Source organism: Hydra viridissima, unplaced genomic scaffold, assembly GCF_058129835.1.
Source record: "Hydra viridissima isolate aposymbiotic clone 2 unplaced genomic scaffold, HvirCarnegie_v1 scaffold_10, whole genome shotgun sequence".
NCBI lineage: Eukaryota > Metazoa > Cnidaria > Hydrozoa > Anthoathecata > Hydridae > Hydra > Hydra viridissima.
This window is the reverse complement of record NW_028324309.1, coordinates 9,100,213-9,126,043: the sequence shown is the minus strand read 5'-3', so window position 1 is coordinate 9,126,043 and position 25,831 is coordinate 9,100,213. Positions and strand designations below refer to the sequence as shown.

Below are 25,831 nucleotides of genomic sequence, written 5' to 3'. Positions count from 1 at the left end.
GAAATGAGCCTGAACCCTGCGCAAAAATGCCCATGAGCTTGCGCAAAAATGTTCATGAGCTTGAACCCGCTTTTTATAGTAGTAGCATCAATGCGCCAGAACCCGCATTTCCCTACTACTCACGAGAGATGTTTTAAGCTGAAGTAGTTCATGGTTGTTCCCTCCGCTAATCCAACCAGATGCACGGCATAAGTTTCTTATAATGAACATTCGGTTTTGCCATGGAAATTGATGCAGGGCCGGGTTTACCTCACGTTTTTTGCTACAAATGGTCCGATGCGATTTAATGCTAGTTACGCTATCTATTTAAAACCTTTAAAAGTTTTACATACATACATACATACATACATACATACATACATACATACATACATACATACATACATACATACATACATACATACATACATACATACATACATACATACATACATACATACATACATACATACATACATACATACATACATACATACATACATACATACATACATACATACATACATACATACATACATACATACATACATACATACATACATACATACATACATACATACATACATACATACATACATACATACATACATACATACATACATACATACATACATACATACATACATACATACATACATACATACATACATACATACATACATACATACATACATACATACATACATACATACATACATACATACATACATACATACATACATACATACATACATACATACATACATACATACATACATACATACATACATACATACATACATACATACATACATACATACATACATACATACATACATACATACATACATACATACATACATACATACATACATACATACATAGGAACATATATCGTTAAGGGCGACCACCTCTTTATCCATTACAAACGGATCCAATTTAAATTTTTTTTTTGTTCACTAAAAGAGTTTTAATTTCTCTAATCTTGAATTAAAATGTATAATTATACTTAAATACATTCGAATGAGGGATTTCTAAGGACTTTATTTGAAATTTGCCCGGAAGCGTTTAAACAGTGAAATCAAATATTTGTATATATCGAAAAGTTAGTATAAGCGGATCCAACTTTACACGATACTGATTCGAAAGCTTCTATTATATTATATACTGAATACTGAGAAAACCATATCCACATCTTCATCATTGTTATTGATTTATGCCGCGGTTTGTAGTTTTACTGCTAAGCGCGTCTGGATGCGATTAGTGGAGGTTTTTAAAAGCAAACATTTTTTTTACTTATAAAAGAAGAGAGAAAAACTGTATATAAACAGAAAGAACGAGGAAAGTGCGAAAATTATTATTTACAAATTAGTTTTTCTTTTTCTTGTTTAATTAACCTTAAAAAAAATTGAAAAACATAAAAGAAACATCTTGGAGTTATAATTGATAATGCGAAATACATCACAGCATACAACTAAATTAAAACGAAATGAAGACTTGTTGCCTTCATCATAATCCGTAAGAATAAAGCTCAAAGTCGTTAAATGGGAATTACTCTACTATTATTTTTTTTTTGTTCTCTCGAGAACTTTTATACCTTTTTTTGAAAGTTTAACCCCACTTTTTCTTTCTTGTTTCTGTGTAAAACATCAATTTGCGTTGCAAACTTTGTTTCAAGTTAAAGAACTAATTCCGTTAAAAAATTGGCGATTATAATCATTTTGATGGGATTTTTAAATTTTTCAACTTTAAATAAGACTACTTTATGTTGGTCAAAAATTAATATTGATTGATTTTCTTTCATTTTCAACAACGATCTTTCTCATCTTGCAATAAAGGGAAAAAAGACGGGAGGGGGTGTGAATATGCAGTAGCGCGTCATTAAATAGAAAGGTTAGCTAAGGATGGCGAAGGAAAAGTTTTTAAAATAAAATTTTTACAGCAATAGTAAATGTAAACGTTAAAATATATAAAAAATAAATCTAGTATATATTTAAAAGAATTATGCTCCAGCTTCTTCATATTCTGTAATTTTACTTTTTCTAAAGCAAAAGTATGTCTTATTTTTTAAACATTATATATATATATATATATATATATATATATATATATATATATATATATATATATATATATATATATATATATATATATATATATATATATATATATATATATATATATATATATATATATATAATATATATGATTATCATATAATCATTCAAATCACATATGCAGGTTATATGAATCAAATTTTATTGAGGAAACAGAATTTTACCTAGAATTCTTTATCTTCTTAAATTCACTGTTGAATTTATCCCTAACTTTTTCTAATCCTCTCAACTTATGATGAGGAAATTTGCTTAAAACATTCAAGAAATTGTGATGCTGGGGTCTTTTATTAGAAATAAAGTATGCTTTGAATGCTAATTTCAATTCTTTCATTTCTTCTGTTGACCACTTACTCCATGTTTTTTTCTAAATAAAATTTAGTAAATAATTTTCTTTTCTTTTTTGAAAAATATGTGTGTGTGTGTGTGTGTGTGTGTGTGTGTGTGTGTGTGTGTGTGTGTGTGTGTGTGTGTGTGTGTGTGCACATATATATTTTTATATTGATATATACTATAAAGAAAAATGTACAAAAATTAATATTTTAGTTTGTAATTTTCTCTGTAATTTAATATTTTGTTACCCTTTTACTAGAAACACCATTTTCATCATCTGCAATGGCAATATCAGAATTTTCTATCTGTTTACATTTGATTTCTTTGGTTTGCTTTGTTCTTTCATCTGAAATAAAGTTTGCAATCACAGCTACAGATACAGGTACTGAGTTTATTTATTTTCAAAATTAGTTAATCTGGTTAAGTATTAGTGTTTGCCATATAAGATTTTAGTATAAATTCTGTGTTGTAATTCTTAAAATGATTAATGCATTGATTATAGTTTGATTTCAATGTTACTCGTTAAATCCTAGTGTAGTTATAATCTCAGTTTTTTTGTTTAAAAACTTCATTCATTATAAATTACTAACCTTCAGTTGGCTTATCTACTGTTACAGAATTGATACCTTCAACTTCATAATCACTTTTGTCATCATCTAAAACATTGTCTATTTTTTTGTTTTTTAATTTCTTTCCCTTATCTACTGCTGTTAAAATTTTTGCCACTTTTGTCAATTCTATATGACTATCTTCTTTGCGGTACCATGCAAAATGAACATTATGAGTATGCCCCATATGGTTTGTAAGCCATGTTAGTTCAGCCTGTGACATGTCTAGGAGCTGCAGCAGAGTTGCAAGGAGCTTACGAGTTCTTGTAGGTGTGATTAGTTTTGGTTGCTTTAATAATGGTATCTTCTTTGTTAAAGCTTGTAAGGTGTCCCATCCCCAGTAATAAAGATCGCTTAAGCCACTTGCAAATACATATAAGTTGTCGCTCAATATGTTTGCAGCTGTGCGATATTTAACTAACAGTCTTATCACTGAAACTGACTCATCTGTAAATAGAATTGGTACTAAAGCAGATTTGCCCTTTTTTTTCTTTCCTTCAACGTAGCATAATTTAAGGTGACATGCTAGTTTCCGCTCTACCTAGATTATCAGATTATACTAGTTTAAACCAAAATTAAATAATTTCACATCAGTTAGCCCATACAGTTTTAAAATCAAAAGTAATTTAAAAAAAACTACCTCATCTTCAATTTGGTCAATATCATTTCGACGTTTCCATCTGTCATCTTCTACTCCTTCCCAATCTGAAAGTTTTAGTTTAGAAACCTCCCCTCCTCGTCGTGCATTGAAACTCATCCAGCGTGCAAGTGTGAGTTTTTGTAAATATCTGTATTCTTTAACAACAAATTTTTCACAATTTTTTTTCTATTTCATTGACTAGAAAGGATCTAAAGATAACAACATCATCTTCAAGAGGAAGTTTCTCAGGTGCTTTAGCCTTTTTACACTTATAGGTTGCCCTTGCATTATTTGCAAGTATGAGCCACTCTGATTCATATAGTTCTAAAAAATTTCTACACTTTTCTGTCCTTATGCTATTATTTTCTTTTAGCGACACAGCACGGACAATTAAAACTAGGTTGTGAAGTGAAAAACCAAGCTTGCAAAAAGTATTAGGATTGTCAATATCTCTTGGGCCTCTGTACCCTGTTAAAAATTTTGCTGAACTTACTATTTTGTCAAAGTTTTCACTCAACACCATATCTTCAGCTCTAGCATTGGAATTATTTGATTGTTTTCTAAATTCAATCAAAAGTTTTGCCAAGCAACGAAGGGAACCTCGAGTATCATGGTATCTGTTTTTTTCTTTCTTTTGAAGCAAAAGATATCCCTCTTTGAACATTAGAGCGTGTTCGTTTCTCAGCTGTTGCACTCAGTTTAATCTATAAGGTTTTTGATAAAAATTGCAATAAAAATTTTTTTTAGTTGATTATTGTCAGATAAATAGTTTGGTAAAAGTATGTGAGTAAAAAGAAAAATTTCACAACAAATGTAAAGAAAAACTATTAGTATATACCTTGTTGTTCAAATTTAACCTTAAAACCTGGGCATTCTCTTGATTTTCTGTGTTATTGGGATAACATTGTCCCATAACCAGACTTTCAAGGAGAAGGCCCTGGGAATTAGGTTCATTTAACCATTGTGAGTTTTCTTTAAACCCTATACTATTTTCTTCAGGTTGGGTATCTTTGATTTTACAAGAAAACTTATTAACTGTGAAGTCCATAAATTCAATATTCTAGCAAGATATAAGCAATATACCATTAAAAACTGTATAAAATGTGAAAACTTTACAAATCATAAATAAATAAAAATGCAAATTTGATAGTTTAATAAATTTAAAAAGTTTAAGAAAATTTAAAAAGTTGTTAGTTTTTTTTTTCTTTACCTTCTTGAGCTCACTACATGATTGCAAACTTGTCCCTAGAACATTGTCCTTGTTAAAGTTATCAATTAAATTATCTTTAAAAAAAACACTTTCAAGGAGCTTGTCCTGGGAACTAGTTGCTAGGTCAAGTTTCTTATTATGTGTTTCTGATTCTTCAAATGAGGTTATTTTGTTTTTCTCAGCCTCTTCACTTGTAAAAGAATTCTTGCAATTTAATGTCGTCTTGGATACTCCATCATACATTAACAATTCTTGGTTCTAATAAGAACGAAATTTTTAAAAAGGTTTTTTGGAGTCTCACTATTGTCTTAGTAAATAGTTACACGTTTTTCAAATGTATGACAGTAATTCAAAATTTTGAAAACACAAAATTGTTTTTAGTAATAAAAAAAGTTTTTAAATTTTGGATTTAACTTATTTTACCTGAGAATTTGGTTGCAATTTTTCAATTTCCAATATCACAGCTTCCTTTTGCTTGGATGACAAGGTGTTCTCCATGAACTCAATAAACTGCAAATAAAAAATTGCTTAGGAGTTAAAACCGAAAAAATTTGTACAAAAAAACTTTTTTTTAACTTTATTAAGAATAAATTTAAAAAATGTATTTTCATTTTATTCGGAATGAATTTACTTTTACGGACATATGTTACGTTAATAATAAGTATATTGTTCAGTTACCCTTTCTAATTCAGGTCGTTCCGATGGTTCTCCGCTCTATGCAGAATGAATAAATGAAATTGTAATTGTTGCATCTATTGATTTTGTTTGGTAGAGATTTTTTACATCATCCAATATTGGTCTGATGCCTTTGCATAAAGCTTCAGTTAGTAAGTGATCCTTTAAAGATGGAAGTACGTTTTGCCAAGGTGATGACAGATCTGATAAAATTTCTTAAGCAGAAATAGCCCAAGAAAATATATCGGTTTTCTTCGATGGAGTTTTTACGTAACCAAAACAGATTTCTGGTGCAGTATACGATAAAGTCATTCCTTTTGTCGGAAAAGAAGTTACGGTTGCAGTTATAGTTTCTTTTAGGAGCATCATTCCATCAAAATCAGCTACCTTAACTGATATTTCATTTAAACTTCCGAATACAAGTAAGTTGCTCGGTTTAAAGTCACGATGGACAACTCCATTGTTGTGTAAATAAATCAATCCTTTGGTGGCTTGGAATATATAGTTTAATCTCTCTTTAAAGTTGAAATAAGTATTGTCATTAAATATTGATAAAAGTGATGACAGGTTGTGTACTTTTTCCCCGTCGACATTAACGCGGCAATATTCAAAGAGTAGCGCTGACGGTTTTGTACTAAAACCGCAGAACTTTACTACGTTATCATTTTCCAGTTTTCTTAATACATGAGCGATATCCATGATCTTTTTTTTCGAAACTTGCCTCTTAAACGCTTTCACAGCAACTGTATTTTTTCTTAAATTGTGAATGTATACGATTGCGGATGTGCCTTCGCCTACTATAATTGATGGATTTAATGGCAAATCGTATACATTAAGATGAGCTATTTCTTCTTCCAGTTTTTTTATTGACAAGGGTAAAAATGATGCCATGTTTAGCTGTAAATTAGAGTAAAGTGATATAAGTTCTTAAAAATCTTAAATTTTTTTAAAATCTCGAAAATATGTTTAGAAACTATTATCGTTTAGTAAATATAGTTATTTTTAAAAACGAGTTTCGTACAGAAAATATTTATACATAATAAATTAAAATATCTAAAAACTCCTCAACTCTATCTTTTTACTATTTTTACGAATCTGTATAAAATGAATGTGGGCAACTATTTATTTATGCTCTATGACGATTTATTTTGTTTTGTAAAGTTCGTTTTAAAAAACCACCGCTAAAATGACATGTTTCTGCTTCTTTATTGGTTCGCCCAAAAATAACTAAATCAAGAATACGGTTGTGATTAAGTCGATAATTACTTCGATGAGTGGCAAAGCCAAAAAGCATAATTATCAAATTTCGCTAAAACTTCACTCGTTAACTAACTTAAAAATAACAAAACTGTATTGTAATGAATTCGTGAAATTATCAATATATTAAGAACTGTAATATTTGTAACAAAATGAGCTTACAGAAATTCTAAAGTTTCCTTATTTTTGTGAAACATCTTTCAATTAATGCCTGTAATCAATAATGGTATAATATCTTACCTGGGTAATATTTTCGTGTTTGATTTAAAAATAATGGAGATTCAATTTCATAGGGTTACAAACCGATTAAAGAAGAAAAAAATTTTTTTTTTATATATTGTTGTTTTTCGTTTTGAAACGGTTTTAAAACGCTTAGTATGTCACGTTTCGAATTTTCTAATCTTAAGAATAAAATAGCTTGCATTGCGTTTTTAAACCCGTTTGCAACGCGTTGGAAACCCATTTTATATAATTCGTAAATTTAGATTATAACAATAATGATAAATAGATAATATATTATAATAATAAAATAGATAATATATAATAGTTAGATGGCAACGATAAAAATGGCAATAAATCGTAATTTAGATAATAACGGATAATTTGGATAAAACAAAATAAAAATTCTTATAAAGAATAATGTTACAATACTCAGTTCACAGCAAATAATGATTTACTAATAAAATACAAGAATATCATTAGAAATAAATTAATCACAATATAAAATTAGAGTTTCACAAAATTTATATTGTAACAGTTAAATCAGAATTTTTATTTTAAAAATTTTTAGGTAAAATTAATAATATATTCACAAAGAAAAATATATAGAGGTTAAAGAATGATATTAACCAGAACTATTCAGGAAGAAATGGTGAAGTCCCTTAAAAACAGATTCTTGGACTTACGGATAAAACCTGTTGTTAGGACGTTCAGGAGGGTATTCCAAAAAATATAGTTATAAGTGACTGACCTTAGGTTATCTCGACACGTTGTCATATTATTAAAACAGTTTTGAAAAAAGTTTGGAAGGATATCGTGTATTTGTTCCCAGATAAATGGACAATTTAAAAACTGATTTAAGTTAAAAAGGGAAAAACATTACGAAAATTATTGTGCATAAATTCGTACTGCCCTATTTTGAAATGCAACGGTTTTAGAAAAGCATGCGGTTTTAGAATTTCCCAAACTTGACAAACATATTGTAAATGGGATGAGTGTTATATGAATAGTAACGTTTTATATTTAACTTTAAGTCGATCTTATGCTAACATTCCGTTGGCTTAATTTGAGAATAAGATCATTTAAGTGTGTTTTGAATGAAAATTTCTCACCTATCACAACACCGAGTTATATCACTAGATAAAGTTTTTCAGCCATTTATTCTAAAATTCATGTTTTTAGGAGAAATAAAATATAGTTTTCGTAATAAAGTTGGTATGTTACATTTTAAATATTAAATTTCCATAAAAAAAGATCAGTAATACAGTTAGTTAATCTTTGGTATTAAGAGAAAAAAATCCTATAAAGAACAGCTAGTATAGGCCAAGGACGGGCACACATGAGAGCTCCATTCCTTTTTTTCATTTTACAATTAGTCGCACCATAATTACAGTTAATTGCATCAAGTCACTCATATTTAAGAAAATATAGTTAAGAGAAAGAAACTACAAAATAGTTGTTTTAAAAATGTTACTATAAAATTTAGAAAATTGTATTTGATAAAAAATATAACATTTATTTGCTGATGGTGCCCAGCAGTGTAAATGCGCGCGGACTTTTTATTTTATTTAAATATTTTTTTGTTTTAGCCTAAATTAAAATAACAAAATATCTAGATTTTATGAAATGTTAATATCCCAAGATTGAGGGAAAAATGTTCTTAAATGTGAATTAAAAATACGGATGTAAATTTTCAATGGCAGCCAGAAGAGGATCCACATATCCCCATCGTTAGTATTGGCGAAAGATAATAAACAATCAAAATCAGTCCTAAAAATGAAAAAATTAGTAAAATTCAGTATACGTATTTTCTCCTTTTTTCTAGTTTATTCTCTGTTATCAAAAAATCATGAAAAAATGAACAATTGTAAATTAAAAACAAAATATCATCAAGTTAGCGCAAAATTCAAAAATCGAGTTTTCATGTTTTTCTATGGCCGATGATATTGACACCCTAGACATAAATTCCAAAATGGAGTTAATTTTCTTGGGATGGAGGGGGAAATTATCCCCGAGAAAATTAACCCTTTTTGGACATTGAGGCCAGGAATTAATTCATTCCTCAAAAAATTGGGTATGATTGTCCAGGGGATAATGATATAAATTCCTCGATTTACGAAGGAGAAGCAACAAAAAAACATTTAAAATAAAAAAATTAATTTTGCACAATTTTCAAATTCAATACAGAGTAAAAGAGATCTCTAAATATATAAAAATCGATTTTATATAAATTATGCAGGCATTAGGTGACTTCTGCATTGGAACTTTTAATGAAATAACATTTTGTGGGAATAAACTCGCAAGCAAAAAAAAAAGTTGTTTTTTTAAGAATCTGTTTATAACTACATATGAACAAAAAGTAGTTACAAAGTTTGATCATAACTGAGTAAAACCATCATAAATTTGTTTCTAGATTTAAGAAACTTTAAGAAAATAGAAATTTGTGACTTAAAAACAAAGAACTTTCAGCTAATTCTAAATCTTTTATTGTCCCGAGTTTTGCTTGCAGTAAGATTGAACAATATCTTACTTAAGAAAGTTTTACATAATATGATTACTCCATTTCTTTTAAACTTATTTCACTTAAAAAGTGAAATAAGTTTAAAATCACTAGGTTACACACCACTAGATTGTAAAGAAAACTTTATACAATAAAGTTACACGTTGTTTTTTTTTTAATAAGAAATCAAGTAAATGGGCTAGTACTAGCAAGTCTCTTATCTTAAGGGTACTTTTTTTCAATTCTATTGCTAAAAGTTTTATAAGAGTTTCTTAAGGGTTTCAAAACTTTTTCTTTTTTCTTTAATTTCGAATTTTTCGATTGCGCGTAAAAATTAATTACTTATTGAATTGTTGTTCTCCATTGTAGATAATATTTGTTTTAATTTCGTGTTATGTTGATATTTGGGTGAAAAATTATGAAAATTCCTCTTAACAAAATAAAGTTATTATCGAAAAGTAACTCAGTACTAATAAGTTTCTTAAGATTTTTGGATTTCTAGTACTAGTTTCTTATAAACATGTTTCTTATAAAAAAAACGTGTAAACTAAGTAAATTAAGCAGCTGTAACTAATAAAATGCGCTTTCTACTTTACTTTAAATTTAAAAAGACTTAGAAAACTTGTAGATATTTTCAGTTTGAAATTTAGTTGATAATAAGTTGGGGATTTATGGACTCTACTTATATATTGTCTACTTTTAACAACTCTCGATTAACTTTATCAATATATATTTCGTGTTAATATGAATGTTACAAAAACACATTTTAGACAAAACTATTTTCTCTCCAATAAAAGGTTTGGTGTGACAAAACACGTTTGGTGTTTCATTTATCAATCAACCAGTTTCATATCTAAAAAAATTTATTTTTCTGTGATACTTATGAATTGCTCAAAAATATATTTTTTACTTTAACAGTGGAATGTTTTCACTGCGAGCCGTTGTGAAACGGATTTGAAACGCGTTGCAAACCAGTTTCAAGCGATAAGCAAATATTATTACGTTTTTAAATTTAGCAAAATTCGAAATTCGATTGAGCGTTTCAAAACCGTTTCAAAACCGTTTCAAAACGAAAAATAGGAATATAAAAGTTATTTTCGCTCAAACTTTTTTAAATCAACTTTACCAAGTATTTCATTTACTATCCCGACTGAAATGAATAACGAATTTAAACAATTTTCTTTGAAAATGACTTAGGAATAATTATGTTACGAACATGAATCATTTCACATCAAAACGACTAAACTTTTATAATAAAGAAACTATATGTCACACTATTTTTAATATTGGTACTAGTCGCTCAAACATTTGAGTTAGAACTACTCAAAAAATTTCTCTCAACTCCCAATACCTTCGGAAATATCTTTTGTCAAAGATTAAACTTCTTTAGGATCATTCTTAAAATTGGTATCATGGACTCTCAATATTGTTAATAAAATGGGTTCTATTGAAAAACAAATACTCTAAGAATGTAAGTAAAGGTTTTGTGATACAAGGAAATCCTTAAAAATCTTTTCAAATGAAATTCTCTGCAAAGTTACCAAGAATAATGCATTCATTATTCTCAAGCGCGTTCTTTAAATCTTTCAAATAACTTGCATGACTTTTGGCTATGTAGAAATGAGAAGTTAATCCATAGATAGCTGTTATGAGACTTTTATATTCATCTTATTTATTTAATTTATTTTTCCATCATTCTAAATTGTAGGATATGGGAAGGCGGAGGGGGATGTTACCACCTTCAAAATGCAGTGTTATTATTTTTTTAAATGAATATAGTCATTTAAGTGAGATGAAAGGTTAGTTGCTATATCAGTTGCCATCCACTCACTGATTAGTCTTTTTATGAGTAAGTGTGTGGCAACTGCTTTAAGTTAGTTAATTGGGCTTCTACACAGTTCTCCAATTCCTTAATACCTGTGCCTATTTAAAATATCAGATAGAAAAAGTTAAAAGATTTTTTTAAAATAATATTCATGAACAACTACAAAATTTTTATAAAAGGGCGGATGCATAACGTAACAGTTGAAAAAATTAAAAATGCAAAGGAGTTTTCTCAATGGGGGAAGGGAAGTTCCCCATCCATATCACTCTCATTTTGACCTAATGCAAATGTTTTTTGTAAAAATACATCTCGAATAGGAAAGTGCTCCATCTTCCCATGGACTACTTTAAAATTTGATTAGTGGTGATAAGTACAGATGCACACTCAATATGTCCCCCCAGTATCAAAGTTAACTAGCCACTTAGAACTAAGGTCCCAAAAGTAATATCCTAAGAATAGCAGTGATCAGCTGAAAAATTATTTCTTTTCAAGTGTTTCTTTTAATGAATATTTTCTGATTCTTTTTACAAAAAAATAGCTAAAACCATTTTCTTGACAAACTTTGATTCTTTACGACAATCTTTTCATCTTACTTTCTTTTTATGACTAAATAAGGAGAAGCGTGTTTTATTAAGGATGGAAAATGGGGTGGAAAGTAAATAACATTTCACTTTAATTGGTCATAAACAGAATGTCCATACATTGCAGTAGTACAACACATTCAAAAAAAGTACTAAAACATGAAAATACTTGAGCAGTGATATGGGACGTATTGATGATTCTTCGCTTCAGCATGTATTGATGAAGCAAGTTTTTAATGTCTGAAACGTTTCAATACTTAAAAAATACCTTAAGTGTATGTTACATGCATGGAAAAATTTAAAGATAGCATGGGTGCCTATTCGGAAAAATGGTGTTTGTTGCATTATTTATTAATGCAACGAACTGTTTGTAGAAGCTTCTTGTTTTATAGGATGCGTTTCTCGCAACAGCTTCTTGTTTTTAAAGTATGCGATTTTTGTAACTTCTTCCCTTAATAAATATTCACTTCTTGATTTAAAGCAAACTGTTTTACTTGTATTACTTTAGTTAACTATTTGAGATTAAAAAGTAGTTAAACAGTAGTAAACATTTTTATCAAGATGTATTGAACGTCATTATCAGGTATAATACACTGAGAGCAAGGTGGGAGACTATACTTGGAGGATAATACTTGAAAGGCCATACAATTACAGGGTAAATAAAAAAAAAAACATAAATTTCTGAACTTTTTTACATATATTTATTTTTTTAACAACAATTGTTTGTGTTAAATAGTACTCTTGTAAAAAAAACTTCAAGTTTAAAATCAAGAAATAAAAGTTTCAGTATTACATTCTTTGGAGGGTATAAAAAAAACTTCGGTGTGAACTTTCTTTTTTAAGTTTGTAATGTGGAAGAAATAACGATCAGATATGCTAAACTTTGACTCAAAATTCCTGTTGACCAGCGTAATAGGCAATTTAGAACTGTCAAGTAGGTCAATTTACAATAAATAGTTAGGAAAACTTTAAAAACTTAAGAAGCAGGACATATCGAAAACCGAAAGTCAATAAGTGACAATACCTGTAATCTTCAAAAATGGTTAACTTATTTGTAGACTTTTTGAGTCGTGTGCTCAATACTTTCTACATAACAGTTCTGCGATTGACTAGTAAACATTTTTAGAAATTAAGCTGCGATTTCACAGCTTAAAACTTTAGTCGTGAACAGTTAGGTACAGAGTGACAAGGCACAAAATGTTTACTATATCAGAGCTTAATCACACGGATAGGCACAGTCCTGAAGAAACCTTAGCGATTCTGGGTTTTTTAATACTTTAATGTCTTTTTTAGAATTTCACCAAAACTCAATGATTTAACAATAGTATTTTATTTGAAATAGTTGAAGTCCACTTTGGCGGTTTTCAACAGCTTTCCAAAACGCCTAAGCTTTGACAAGGAATATTTTAGGAAATGTGTAAAGTTGCGAGCTGAAAGTTAAACCCAATTTAATTAGGAAAAAAATAATCTGATACAGGGTCGATTTTAAAAATATTAAACCACTTGCTGTTTCGTAATTAAAGAAAACAAAATTATTAGGCACAATTTTTTTGAAGCAGGGAATAGAGAATAGCGGGTTTACCACGGCGATCTTTACTTTAGGCCCAGGCACCGTGCAAACAATATCTGATTAAATTCGTTTTAAAACTCTTATACGCAGCTATATAATTTCGATATTTTGGATTATTTTCAAGTATTAAACGTACACTTTAAAATTATAAGATGAGATTACAATGGCATTAACTCGCTGCATAAGTTTTATTGCTACATAAATTTTATAGTTCGAATCTTCGAATTTGGCCACACCGCAAAAATTACATGCAACTTGATGTGGTTTCTATTCTTTCAAGATTTTGGATTATATATAACGCTATATAAAACAATTGAAGTAGTACTTCAAAAAACTGTATTTAAATAATATACAATATAAACTAATGATTTTTTAAAAAAAGCTACGAACAATTAGCAAACAACTGAGAGATTTTTTTCTTTTACATTTGTATTAAACTTGTATGTGGAAACCACCGTAAGAAACAAATTCACGTGAAGTTTCGAGTTTGTCATTTGATTTTTACATTTTTTCAATTTTTCAAACAAAAAAATTTTGGCTTGAAAAATTACTAGATTTAAAAATCAAAAAACCTAGATTTCATTTTTTAAAAAACAAAAACTTAAAAAAAATAATTTGCATTAACTTTAAGAGAGAGAGACAGAGAGAGAGAGAAACTTACCTTATTACAGCTTTACTTAACAGATTTTTTTGTTTGTTTAGATTAATTTCACAGTTGACGAAAACTAGTGAAAATGTAGCTGCAAGCAGTTTGCTTGATGAGTATATAAAAGATTACCCAGAAAAAATAAAAGATGAGATTTTGGGGCAAGCTGCAAAAGCAGCTTCAAGACATGTACTTGCACTGGCATTGCTAAATATATTTTTTACAAATGAAGAAATGTCACAGACTTGTTATAACAAAAAAAGTGCTGCATTTAAACCTTTAGACGACAATAAAATTAATCAACTCAAAGAGGTTGTTTTCATCATCAAACCGCCAATTGAAAATGAAAATAAAACAAAACTTTGGAAAGAAATTTTTCAAAAAATCATAACTAAGTGCAGGTTTGTTCGGTTTAAGAACGCAACAGCCTGCACTTAGTTTGGTGTATTTTTAATTTTATTTAAACATTTTACATTTAAAGAAATCTTTCTTTCCGAAGTTCTGTAAACCTTTTTGAATTAATTCTAGTATTTCGTCTTAGTTTTTAAATGCAGCAGACTGTTAATAAACACTTAATTAAATAATGACAAGTCTTTGAATTGTCTTCATTTAAAAAAGTATATTTTGCAATGCCTAATGATTTATTTATTTACTTTAATAAAATGTTACATAAACTTAGTTTCTTTCTCTTTTTTGAATCTACCCAATACTTCGGGAATATGCAGGAAACTTATTTAGTAGATTTAAATAAACGTTCAATAAATGTCGGCAAGTCATTAGGATACAACTTATTTTGCTTAAACATTTCAATTTTAATGTAAAAGTAACTAGACGATTACTTTTTAAATATTAAAAAAAAATTCATCTTTACCCTACCGTTCTTTTACTTGGTGATAAGAACTAAGAAACATAAAACTTGTTACTAAATATTCAAATTCAGAAAAAACAAAAAATGATCGTTAGGTTCCGAATGTTCTTCGCTATCTCAACGTTTTATAAGTAATGTAAGTAATTGCAACTTAAAACAGAAAATGTGATTTTGTTTTATTAACTTGAACATTTATAAAAGCATGATTAATATTGAGAAGGAGCAACAAAACTACGTATTCATTAAGCTTGCGATAATGTTACAGTTATATGGCAATGGTGTCATAAATAAATTACAGACCTAAAGTCAAGTTAGTAAAAAATTTATACCAATATATTATAGCTAGCATTTCGCACAGCATAGAACTGATAACCTTTTGCACCGATAGGAGATTTTCAAAATAAAATCTTTCAGAGATTTTCTAAATTTTTTTTTTTATGATGGCTAAATGGTATAAATTTTTATATTGAACGTTTCTAAGTTTCTTAAAATTGAATAGTACGATGTTGAATTACAGGAGTTCGGCCACGAGAAAAGAAATGGTACACTATATTAGATGCTTATTTTATTAGCTTAAAAAAACAACTACCATATCAATAAAAGTGCGTCACATTTGTCTGATTTACGATATAAAAGTGCCTCACATTTGTCTGATTAGTTGTTCACTTACTTCTGTGAGCAAATTACGAGGAAAATTTTTCTTAAATTATGAAGATTTAAACTATAGAATATTAGAAAATAACAAAAATTTCGTGCTTGATTAACATACTTCAACAGTCTTGAGTTTCTTTGGAACAAACTCGCATGGTTTACCATTTAAGCTTTTACGTTGCGTAATGACGTAACTTACACAGCTGCAACTTCTGTAATTAAAGTAAGTTGTAAATCTGGAGTAAATCTATCAAAATACAAATCAGAATTGAAAAAAAACTATAACAAGATAAAAAAGAAAAATTAGAAAAAAAAAAAAAAAAAAAAAAAAACCGGATCCGGATAAGACAAATTTCCGAACAACATAATGTAAGTAAAATAGCTGTGTAAACAGTTAACCGGATCCACCCTCAGCAGTTGTTATATCATCATTAAAATGCGTTATTTGCATTTTAAAAGGTATAAGTTTATACGGATCCACTTCTGGATGCGCTTAAATTTTTGGACGCGCTTAGCTGCTGTGTAAGTATAAAATGGTTGCGCTTATCGTAAAATGTGAATCCATACATACATACATACATACATACATACATACATACATACATACATACATACATACATACATACATACATACATACATACATACATACATACATACATACATACATACATACATACATACATACATACATACATACATACATACATACATACATACATACATACATACATACATACATACATACATACATACATACATACTGGTTAGGAGAATGTTGCAACCATCTTGGGTCGATACTTTTATTTTAGAATTTGAGTTAAATAATAAATGATGTAAAAGTTGCACTCAGTTATAATTAAATATAAGTTTTGTTAGTAAAAATACAACGTCGTAAACTTCAAAGGGTTTTTACAAATTTTTGTTCTGGAAGACTGAATTTAGAAAAATCAATGAAGACATTTTTTAAAATGAAATTTCCTGTTTTGTTACCAAAGATATATATTTTTCCTTATCTATTTAATTACAGTTATCTCGTTCAAAAGTTTAGTGATTCTGCTGTATTTCAGATTTTAAAGAAAAATATTTTATTCAAAAAAACACTGTTAAAATAATTTTTTAAAAAATAATCCTAAAAAACCCAGTCGTGAAAAGAAGGCCATATTTTATATACTAAACAAGTTGTTTCTATTCGCAGTGTATAGTTATCCAGTCCTTGTTGAATATAATATTTGTAATGCTTAACAAAGATAACTATAAACAAACTTAATTTTTGGGAACATTCTATAAATATACCACAAAAAGAAAGTTCATTCATTCGCTAAAAAAAAATCAACTGAAAAAAACCTTTAACAATGTTTTGCACTGTCATTGTTTAAGTATTTAGGATTACAGACTGAGAACTTTGAAATGTTGCAAGATATTCAACAGTATCTTTAGGCTAGGAAGTACCTTGATTATCAATTACTCAAGTATCGGGACTTCTTTATTTACTTTATCATAAAGTTGCAAAAACTGTCTGAAGAATTTAAATAAATTCAAATGATGACGTGATGAGCGGCAAATAATCATAAATCATACATTACAGGGTTTTTTTTTTTTTTTTTTTTTTTTTTTTAAATCAGACGTTCAAAAAACTTACTTCAAATCCATTCTTAATTTAGTTTTGCTGATACAAAAATTTGACCTTTTGCCTTTCACGTGCTAAATTTTAAATATTATATTGCTAATCTAGGTTTTAAAAATAATATTATTATATTTAGAAAATTTGAAAGCATCGTTGTCGCAAGCAAAACGCATAAGTCCAAAAATTAAATTATACTGGACATACAAAAAAAACTGTTTATTCTGTCAATATCATGCAACCAGCCACAAATCTTTGTGAACTCAATAATCTTGTAACAATAACTTAAATATAATTAAGCAGCTCTTTTTTAATTTAGACGTTATTTTGTAAATTTTCATTAATAAAATAAATTTCGAAATTTTTTGACTTAAGTGATTTGCTTGCGAAAACGACGATATATTCGTATTCATGGAAATTTACGTATCAAATACTAAAGAGAGTTAATGATAAAAACAAAGAAAACGAACCTGGAAAAGAGGTTGCTACATATGCAATCGGTGTGCTTATGAGCTCGTCGGGCTCTCGGAAATACTTAAATTTTTATTAAACCCCCATTTATGTTTGATTTTTTAATACCGCAATATTTTTTTTCAAAACATGTTAACAAATACATGGTGGTATTTGTAAATATCAAGTAGGCATATATAATCTCAACTAAACTAAGTTCAAAAGCTTGCTTAAGAAAATTACATAGTAAAACCTAAAAATTATTAAGAATTATCATTATACTTGTTATATTTTAAGAAATATTAGAAAATGAATATATTTAATAAAATAATCTATAACTTGGTTGTTACATACCTGTCATCTTTCGCACTTGTAAAGTGCAACATAGAAAACCTTGATTTAAATTATACAAGTTACAAAGAAACTTATGATGAACTTTATACAAATGCATTAAATGCATATGATAAAGATGATCATCTAATGGCTGCAACATATTTAGAAAGAGCTATTGCTGATTATCACCATACAAATGAAGTTAAAGCGCAATGCAGAATACAATGCGATTTAAAGTTTAAAAAAATTCAAACTTCATATAGCAAATTTTTTACTGGAGAACTGAGTTATTTGTATTATTTTATTAAAATCAAATCTTGTTCAGAACTTTGTACTGAAAAATTTCTCGGTAGAAGACAAGCTGTTGCAAGAGAAATTCGTAATTTGTTTGAAAAGAGAGAGCCCTACAATTACTTACAGTTTTCTTACTATAAAGTAAGTCAGTTTAACTCATGAAAATTTATATAAACTTTATTGTATTAGAGACTTCTTTATATAGTATTTCAATATCTTTTTCTAACATGCTATTTAATTTTTGTTAAAAGAATAATATGCATGTGTTGTTAAAATAATATATGCATACTTATGTATATGCATGCATATGCATAGATTTTTTTTTAACAACGTATGTTTGTATGTATGTAAGTATGTATGTATGTATGTATGTATGTATGTATGTATGTATGTATGTATGTATGTATGTATGTATGTATGTATGTATGTATGTATGTATGTATGTATGTATGTATGTATGTATGCATGTATGTATTTTTCATTCTGCCTCAAAATGCATAAGGTTTTTATGGAATACAGATTATAATTTGCTATGCAAATCTATTTTATTTATTTTTTGTTATTACTGTATTTAAAAGGAAGTATGTTATAAATAGTGTAGTGTTACCAAATTGGTATCAACACCTAAAAAACAGAGAGAAGATCAATTTGTGGTGATTCATGCTAGTATAAGTAACAAGAAAGCTTGGCATTATTTAGAAGTAATATTTGTAGGAGCAGACTCATTCATTGAACTCAGCAGATTTCTAGTATAAAGGCTGTATTACCTTGGTGACTTGATTGTCCATATTAATGGAAAAAAATTTCCAAACATCAGATTTTTAGACAATATATGTTTGGAAGTTGTTATGACCAGGGCTGTAGAGTCGGAGTCTGAACTCATTTTGCCTGGAGTTGGAATTGGAAAAATTGTACCAACTCCGACTCCAGCTTAAAAAAAATCTCCCAAAGTTTCATAATTTTTATATGGATTTTATAGATGTTACTTATTAAAATGTTTTATGCTGTCAATGTAAAGCACAAGTGCCAAAATCTAGCCCTCCAGTTGTTACAAAACTACAAGTCTCAGGATGCTATGACAGCTGTAGGATATCCAGACATAATGGGAATTGTAGTTTACAACAACTGGAGGGCAAGGAGTTTGACATGTTAGTTTAAGGCCTTTTAGACAATGATAAGCAATAGGGTATTTTGCTGTTTATCACTGAGAATTATAAATCACCTCCCCTGTGCTCTCTTCTACCATCCCTTAAACTAGATAACTTCATGATGCCCCAACCCCCAACTTAAACTGTCTGACACTGTGCTGCATATTCTTAGTAGAAAGCTAGGCATGCCACCACCAAGCACAAAAAAGCTGCTTCACAAAATAAAAAGACTGTAAGTATTCAAAACTGATTTGTTTTTAAATAAATGAAGTAGTTACCTTGACATTGGCAGTAAAAGACACAAAAGCTAATCACACCAGTGAATTTCTCCAGGTCTTGGTGGAAAAGATTCTTCAAGAATATGAACATAATGAACAAATTCTTTCTGTCTAACTGACAATGTTTCTAACATGATTTTGACAAGTTCATAAATTTATTAGTGACTGCATAAGAGTTTATTGCATAACAAGAGTTTAGAAAAGTTGTTTGTTCAGAAATTGTTTTCTAATAATTATTGTTTAAAGTGGTTGGATTATTTGTATCATGGTGATGAAATAGCCAATGTTAACATTTTACTACAGTAAATTTGTTGTTTCAAATAGGTTACTTATGAAGGAGTCAGAGTTGTTCCATTATAAAATCAAGGAGTCATAGTTGGAACAGCAGCTTACCGACCCCACACCTCTGGTTATGACATTTTTTCCAATATCCTGCAATTGGCATAAGACTTAAAATGTTCAAATCCATACAATGCTCAATGATTTGACAATGATGATGATGATGATCATGATGATCATGATGATCATGATCATGATCATGATCATGATCATGATGATGATGATGATGATGATCATGATCATGATCATGATCATGATTATGATCATAATGATGATGATGATCATGATCATGATTATGATTATGATCATAATAATGATGATGATGATGATCATGATCATGATTATGATCATAATGATGATCATGATCATGATCATGATTATGATCATAATGATGATGATGATCATGATGATGATGTAAGAAAGCCAGAGCATTAGTCAGGCTCTGATACCCATGTCAGTTTAAACTTAAAATAAATTATTGAAGCCTTCACCAGATAAAGGCTAAATGATGTCAATATACTTTTGTAAGTTACATCAACAAACTGATATTTTCAAAAAACTTACCTCTTTTTTTTGCTCACTCTTGGTTTAATCATTCAATAGGTTTGTACATAAAACTCAACTGTAGTATAACAGAGTTTTTTGGTTATAATCTGAAACTATCAAGTTGTCTGACTATTTTTGTAAAAAAGAATTCAGTTTTCAATACTATTTCTCAAAAGCTTGTCAAAAATCAATAAATATTTCAGTCAATAAAATTTCAGTGTTTGTTCTAAAGGATTCATTAAATAGCAAAGCCATAAATGCTGAATGGAAAGATGGCATCTAATTGGTTTGCTCTTTATCATATTTCTATCTATAAATCACCACAAAGACATTTTTAACTAAAAAATAACAAGTTCTCTAGTTATTTATGTTTTATTACCATATTACTTTTGATAATTTTTTTTTATTGAGAAGTACAATATTTTTAAAATCAGCTACTAATTCTTTTAGACAAAAAAAAAAAAAAAGAAACAAACAAAAAAACAACAACATTAATATAGGATTTGACAAACAATTAACCCCTAAAAAAACTTTTATAAGGTAATCTTTTGAGCCAAGTGTTATATTTTCATTAAGTGGAAGAGAGTGAAAATTAAAAAAATTTTATTATATCAGTTAATCCAAAACAAACCTATTTACTAGATATTACATGATAAAGTTATAAAAGACCTAGATTTAAAAAATTCCTCCTCCCCTTTCCCCCTCCCCCCATATAGTGAATTAATATTAGTTGTACTTTTTTGGTATAGTGCTATTTTAGAATGTTATTATTCTAACAGTCAATTAGACTAAATACGATAAACTTATGGTTGCCATTACTGATTTGACCACTAAGTAATATATGCTTCATTTCTGTACACATCTATACACATCTATTGCCTTTTTTCAGGTTAAACATTTAAAATTGAATTGGAAAACTTTTTACTGAGGTTCATGACTTCTAGTGTTTTGTTAGAAATAGATAATGAGACTTTTGATTTAATTAGAAAACTATATGTTAGAGATGCATATTTATATTTAGATAGGCGAGATTGAGAAAGCAGTAAATGCTGCATTTACATACCTTGAAGTTCACCCAAATCATACACTAATGAAAGAGAATATAGAAATACTGCTTAAAAAGCTTGGTAAAGATCACTCCACTCTGCACTCACAGGAAGAACAACCATACATAACTCTTTACAAATCAGCTGAACATTTTTATAATACTGGCAATATGGAGAGATGCATAACTGATTTTGAAGAGTCCATGAATTTATTTTTCAAGGAATTGGAGAAGTGTCAATCACTTTGTGAATACCAAAATGAAAACAAGCAACAATCTTATTTATCCTCTTTATTTGGACATTTTAAGTCAATACTTAGTTGCAGACATGATTGTCGGAAGAAAATGACCACTGTGGGTGGTCAACAGTTCTTAAGTACTTTTGTTCCATATTATTTTCACTATCTACAGTTTTGCTATTTCAAAGGTAGGGTAATTAAGTCAAATTAAATTTAAATAAAAAATTGTCTCTGATATAACTTCTTGCTCAAAAAACATATTTTCAATTGAGATAAGATAATATATTTTTAGTTGGTGAGTTATTCAAAGCTGCTACAAATGCTATAACATATTTGAAGTTTATGCCTGATGATCCTATAATGATTTCAAACATGAAATTTTATGAAAACCAGCCAACATTAAAAGGAAAAAATTTTGTTCCCAGAAAGGTATAAGTTTTAATATGTTATGTTTAATGATAAAAACAAAGTTCAATAAAATTTCACTTTAATGTGAAATATTGGTACAGACAAAGAGATCTCTAAGAGGAAAAAAAACAACAAGTTTGAAAATATTGTTTTAATACACCAAACTTTACAATTTAACAATGTAAACATTTTAGCAATTTAAAGTTCAAGAATAAAAAGTTTTAATAAAGTAAAATTGATATTTGTAACCATCTAAATTCTGGACTAACTCCAAAAGGCAGTTATTAATAAGAGTTATATGTTTATTAAGGTATTCTAGGAATGATTTGACTTTCTTATCTAGTTACATAAAATATTTGTAATTTATTAAACTAAATTTTCTAGCGTGCATCAAAGTATTTGATGCAATACACACTTGAAGCAAGTTTAGCTGTCATATCTAAAGGCTATGCATTACCCATGATAACAGAAGCTGAAGAAGAGCTTTCAAAAATGGAAGAAAAGGTAGGTTTATATAAATTGTTAACAAAGCTTAAAAAAATTTCTCAATCTTAAATTCGTGAATTTTTTTTTTATTGCTGGATTCATCAATTTATAGAATTTAGATTCAGTATATGAAGATGTTGAAGCAGGTTTAACGAACTCAAAAAAAGGTGACCATTCACCATATTCGATAGTTACAACTGTAGAGTATAGAAATCGAGCTCGTTGGAGAAAGAACAAAGCCATAAATGTATGAATTTGTGTCACTTTAAAAATCTTTTGCTAATCAATTCTTGTTATATCATGTTATCTTTATTCTATTTACATTTCTTTTTCTTAAAGTTTTGTTTTTTAAATTATATATGTTTAGAGTTCAGTATTATACCTAGATGAGGTTGGTTTGAATGGAACAGGTTTAGAGCGTGTGGCATTTGATAATGTTACTTCAGAAGATGAATGTAAACAGCTCATGCATCTTGCTATGGTAAGTTATGTGGAAACATGAAAAGTTTATAAAAATTAATTTAAAGCTTACTGTTGTGTATAATGGCTAAATCTTTTCTTTTTGGGCGTGTTGATTATGTATTTGCACTTTTAACAAATTGTCCAATTAACAAATTAACCAATTAATTATAAGTTTTAAGATCAATCTGCTAAAAATTGATTGCAATTTAAAAGTTTTAACTAAATATAAGCTAAAGATCAGAAACCGTTGTAATTAAAAAAAATTGTTTACTTTTTCGTGTGAATGTTTTAAAGATTTTTTTTATTATAAATTTCTTCGTCATATTTCATCTTACTGAAACTCGTCACAGGTAAATAGGTTTTTGAACGAATCATGTTAAGTAACTAAACAGCTCTGATAAATCACAATCTTCAGAACGGTTTAGTTTTTGAGTAAAACTTAGTTTTAAAATCAAGACTAAATAAGAGAAAATGCTATTTATAAAATTGTATTTATTTCTTCTTCTTCTTTAGACTTTAAGTAGAGAAATAAACTTTAAAATATTAGCGGAGAGACAGAAGCAGTACAAAGATATGGTATAGAAGCACACTTCATTAAAAATATTTAAATGTTTAGTTTAAATTTTAACTTTTAAATTAAATTCCTATGTTAATTATAAACTTTTATTAAAGTTAGTTTTTTTAAAATTTGTGCAAAAATATTCTCTTTAAATTTCTGCTTATAAGCAGATAATATAATAGCATAATATAACAGCTGAATGAATATTTACCACATAAATCTTCAAATCTAAATAAAACAATATTCTATGATTTAGTTGCTTTACAATTTTGTTGCATCTTTGAGTATTTATAGTTAATTCAATCACAATACAGTCCGAAACAGTGTCAGTTTAACATATTGTATGCAGGTCCAGTTAAGTGTAACTTTTGCATACATTAAAAGTTTTTCATAAACAGAGATTACATTGACTACATTCTCACGCAAACAGAGAAAGGTGCCTTAGAGACAGTAATTCCAGTTTTTTCCCGCATCCAATGTGTTAATATTGAAAAATCTTTAGAAAACATCGGTTACAGGTGATGGGTACCATCATAGTCATAGAGACCCTTCCAGACCATTCACTGAAAAAGAAGTATTTAAAGGAATAACAATCTCTGGTGCTGTAGACGTAAGTCCTTCGATCCCGTGATTTTTTTTTTAATTCAGTTTTTCATTGATTTCATCCTTTCTGACAGTAATTTGTTATACAGGCTGTTGTTGCTGGTAAAGCTTCGATTGCGGAAACAGAACTTTATATCAATGTTAGTGAGCGCATGCGCTTACTAGCGCAAGAGTATTTTGATATAAGAGTGCGACTAAACTTTGCGTTTACGCATTTGGTTTGCAGACATGCTCTCGAAGATGGTATTTTGTTTTTCTTTTCTTTTTTTTGATGCATAATAAAAATGCCAAACAATGAATTGAGTTGGAACACTTTTTTGGTCTCAGTTTATTACTGTGCATCTATTAAACACAATAAAACATAACTTAAATGTTATTTTTGAACATTAAAACTGTCTTCTGCTATCTTCTAGGAATAACACCGAATGAAGAGCACATCAGTCATCCTATTCATTCTGATAATTGTTTACTTAATGGCGATGGAAAAGGTACCTGTCCGAAACGTAGTCCAGCTTTTACATGGCGAGATTATAGGTATAAAAATTCCCGTTGTTTAGGCAAACCTCTTAATATTAAAAAATGACAAAGTTTCATAATGAATGGTTAAGTACTTATTTCTTAAAAAAAAGAAAACTCTTAAAAGATTTAAATTTTTTAAAGAATTTGAAGAATTTTATATAATTTAAATAGTAAAATATTCTTTATAGTGCTTTATTATACTTGAACGACGACTTTGAGGGAGGAGATTTTGTTTTCGCAAATTCCACAGACAGGATTCAGGTAAAAATTTGTCTTTAAAGGAGATTGTCAAAAATTCGATTCCATTAAAAAGATACATCTGCTGAATCGGCTGAAAAGAAGATTAATATCCAAATATAAATTGTTTCAAAGTTTGAAACTATTTGAAATTAACTGATAAACCTGTTGTAGTAAAACAAACCTACAGTTAATAGCCCACAAAAATTATCTTTCTACTGATTCCACTCTAACAGCACCAATATTTTAAGTAAAAGGTAAAAAAAGTTGTTTCAGTAAACGGAAAATGTGATAATTTCATTTACAGGCGCAAGTTCGCCCAAAATGTGGTCGCGTCGTTGCATTTCGTTCTAATGGTTTAGAAAACCTACACGGAGTTTTGGGTGTGAGAAAAGGTGTCCGCTGTGCTCTTCCTTTATGGTTCACACTTTCTACGGACAAGTCTGAAGATGGACGAGCTGCTGAAATAAGAAGACTTTACAAGATAAAAAATGGAGAAACAAAAATAACTAAAAATACTGAACTATGAGGTTTTTTTCAGAATTTAACAGATGAATAAAAACGTGAAACGATTTATCTAAAAAAA

At 28.6% G+C, this 25,831-nt stretch overlaps 2 protein-coding genes and 1 pseudogene across 5 annotated transcripts; 1 reads left to right on the top strand and 2 right to left on the bottom strand.

Annotated features, from left to right (window-relative positions):
• Nucleotides 1-1,981: 1,981 nt before the first annotated feature.
• LOC145187060 (uncharacterized) lies at nt 1,982-5,127 on the bottom strand (annotated as a pseudogene). The gene is made up of 7 exons (XR_016456281.1): nt 4,885-5,127; nt 4,513-4,734; nt 3,675-4,359; nt 3,017-3,575; nt 2,675-2,772; nt 2,261-2,460; nt 1,982-2,021 (listed from the first exon to the last, which is right to left on the bottom strand). The product of XR_016456281.1 is annotated as an uncharacterized LOC145187060 (transcript).
• Nucleotides 5,128-5,775: 648 nt separating this feature from the next.
• On the bottom strand, nt 5,776-15,998 carry LOC149883027 (putative cyclin-dependent kinase 8). Its single transcript, XM_090099956.1, has 2 exons — nt 15,795-15,998; nt 5,776-6,456 (listed from the first exon to the last, which is right to left on the bottom strand). Exon 2 carries the CDS (start codon nt 6,448-6,450, stop codon nt 5,776-5,778), a length of 675 nt encoding a protein of 224 aa, XP_089956082.1. The 5' UTR covers nt 6,451-6,456; nt 15,795-15,998.
• Nucleotides 15,999-17,953: 1,955 nt separating this feature from the next.
• LOC145181018 (prolyl 3-hydroxylase 2-like) lies at nt 17,954-25,831 on the top strand. Of its 3 annotated transcripts, XM_080055993.2 has the most exons (12): nt 17,956-18,517; nt 21,709-22,159; nt 22,264-22,400; nt 22,764-22,883; nt 22,978-23,112; nt 23,233-23,346; nt 23,841-23,903; nt 24,389-24,496; nt 24,579-24,732; nt 24,903-25,023; nt 25,197-25,269; nt 25,553-25,831. In XM_080055993.2, exons 1-12 carry the CDS (start codon nt 18,059-18,061, stop codon nt 25,772-25,774), a joined length of 2,157 nt encoding a protein of 718 aa, XP_079912119.2. In that variant the 5' UTR covers nt 17,956-18,058; the 3' UTR covers nt 25,775-25,831. The 3 variants fall into 3 exon arrangements, 2 of the variants coding, with proteins under 2 accessions (XP_079912119.2, XP_079912120.2); XM_080055994.2 differs by lacking the exon at nt 23,841-23,903 and having other exon boundaries at nt 17,958-18,517; XR_016456432.1 differs by lacking the exons at nt 23,841-23,903; nt 24,389-24,496; nt 24,579-24,732; ... (1 more) ...; nt 25,197-25,269; nt 25,553-25,831 and having other exon boundaries at nt 17,954-18,517; nt 22,985-23,112.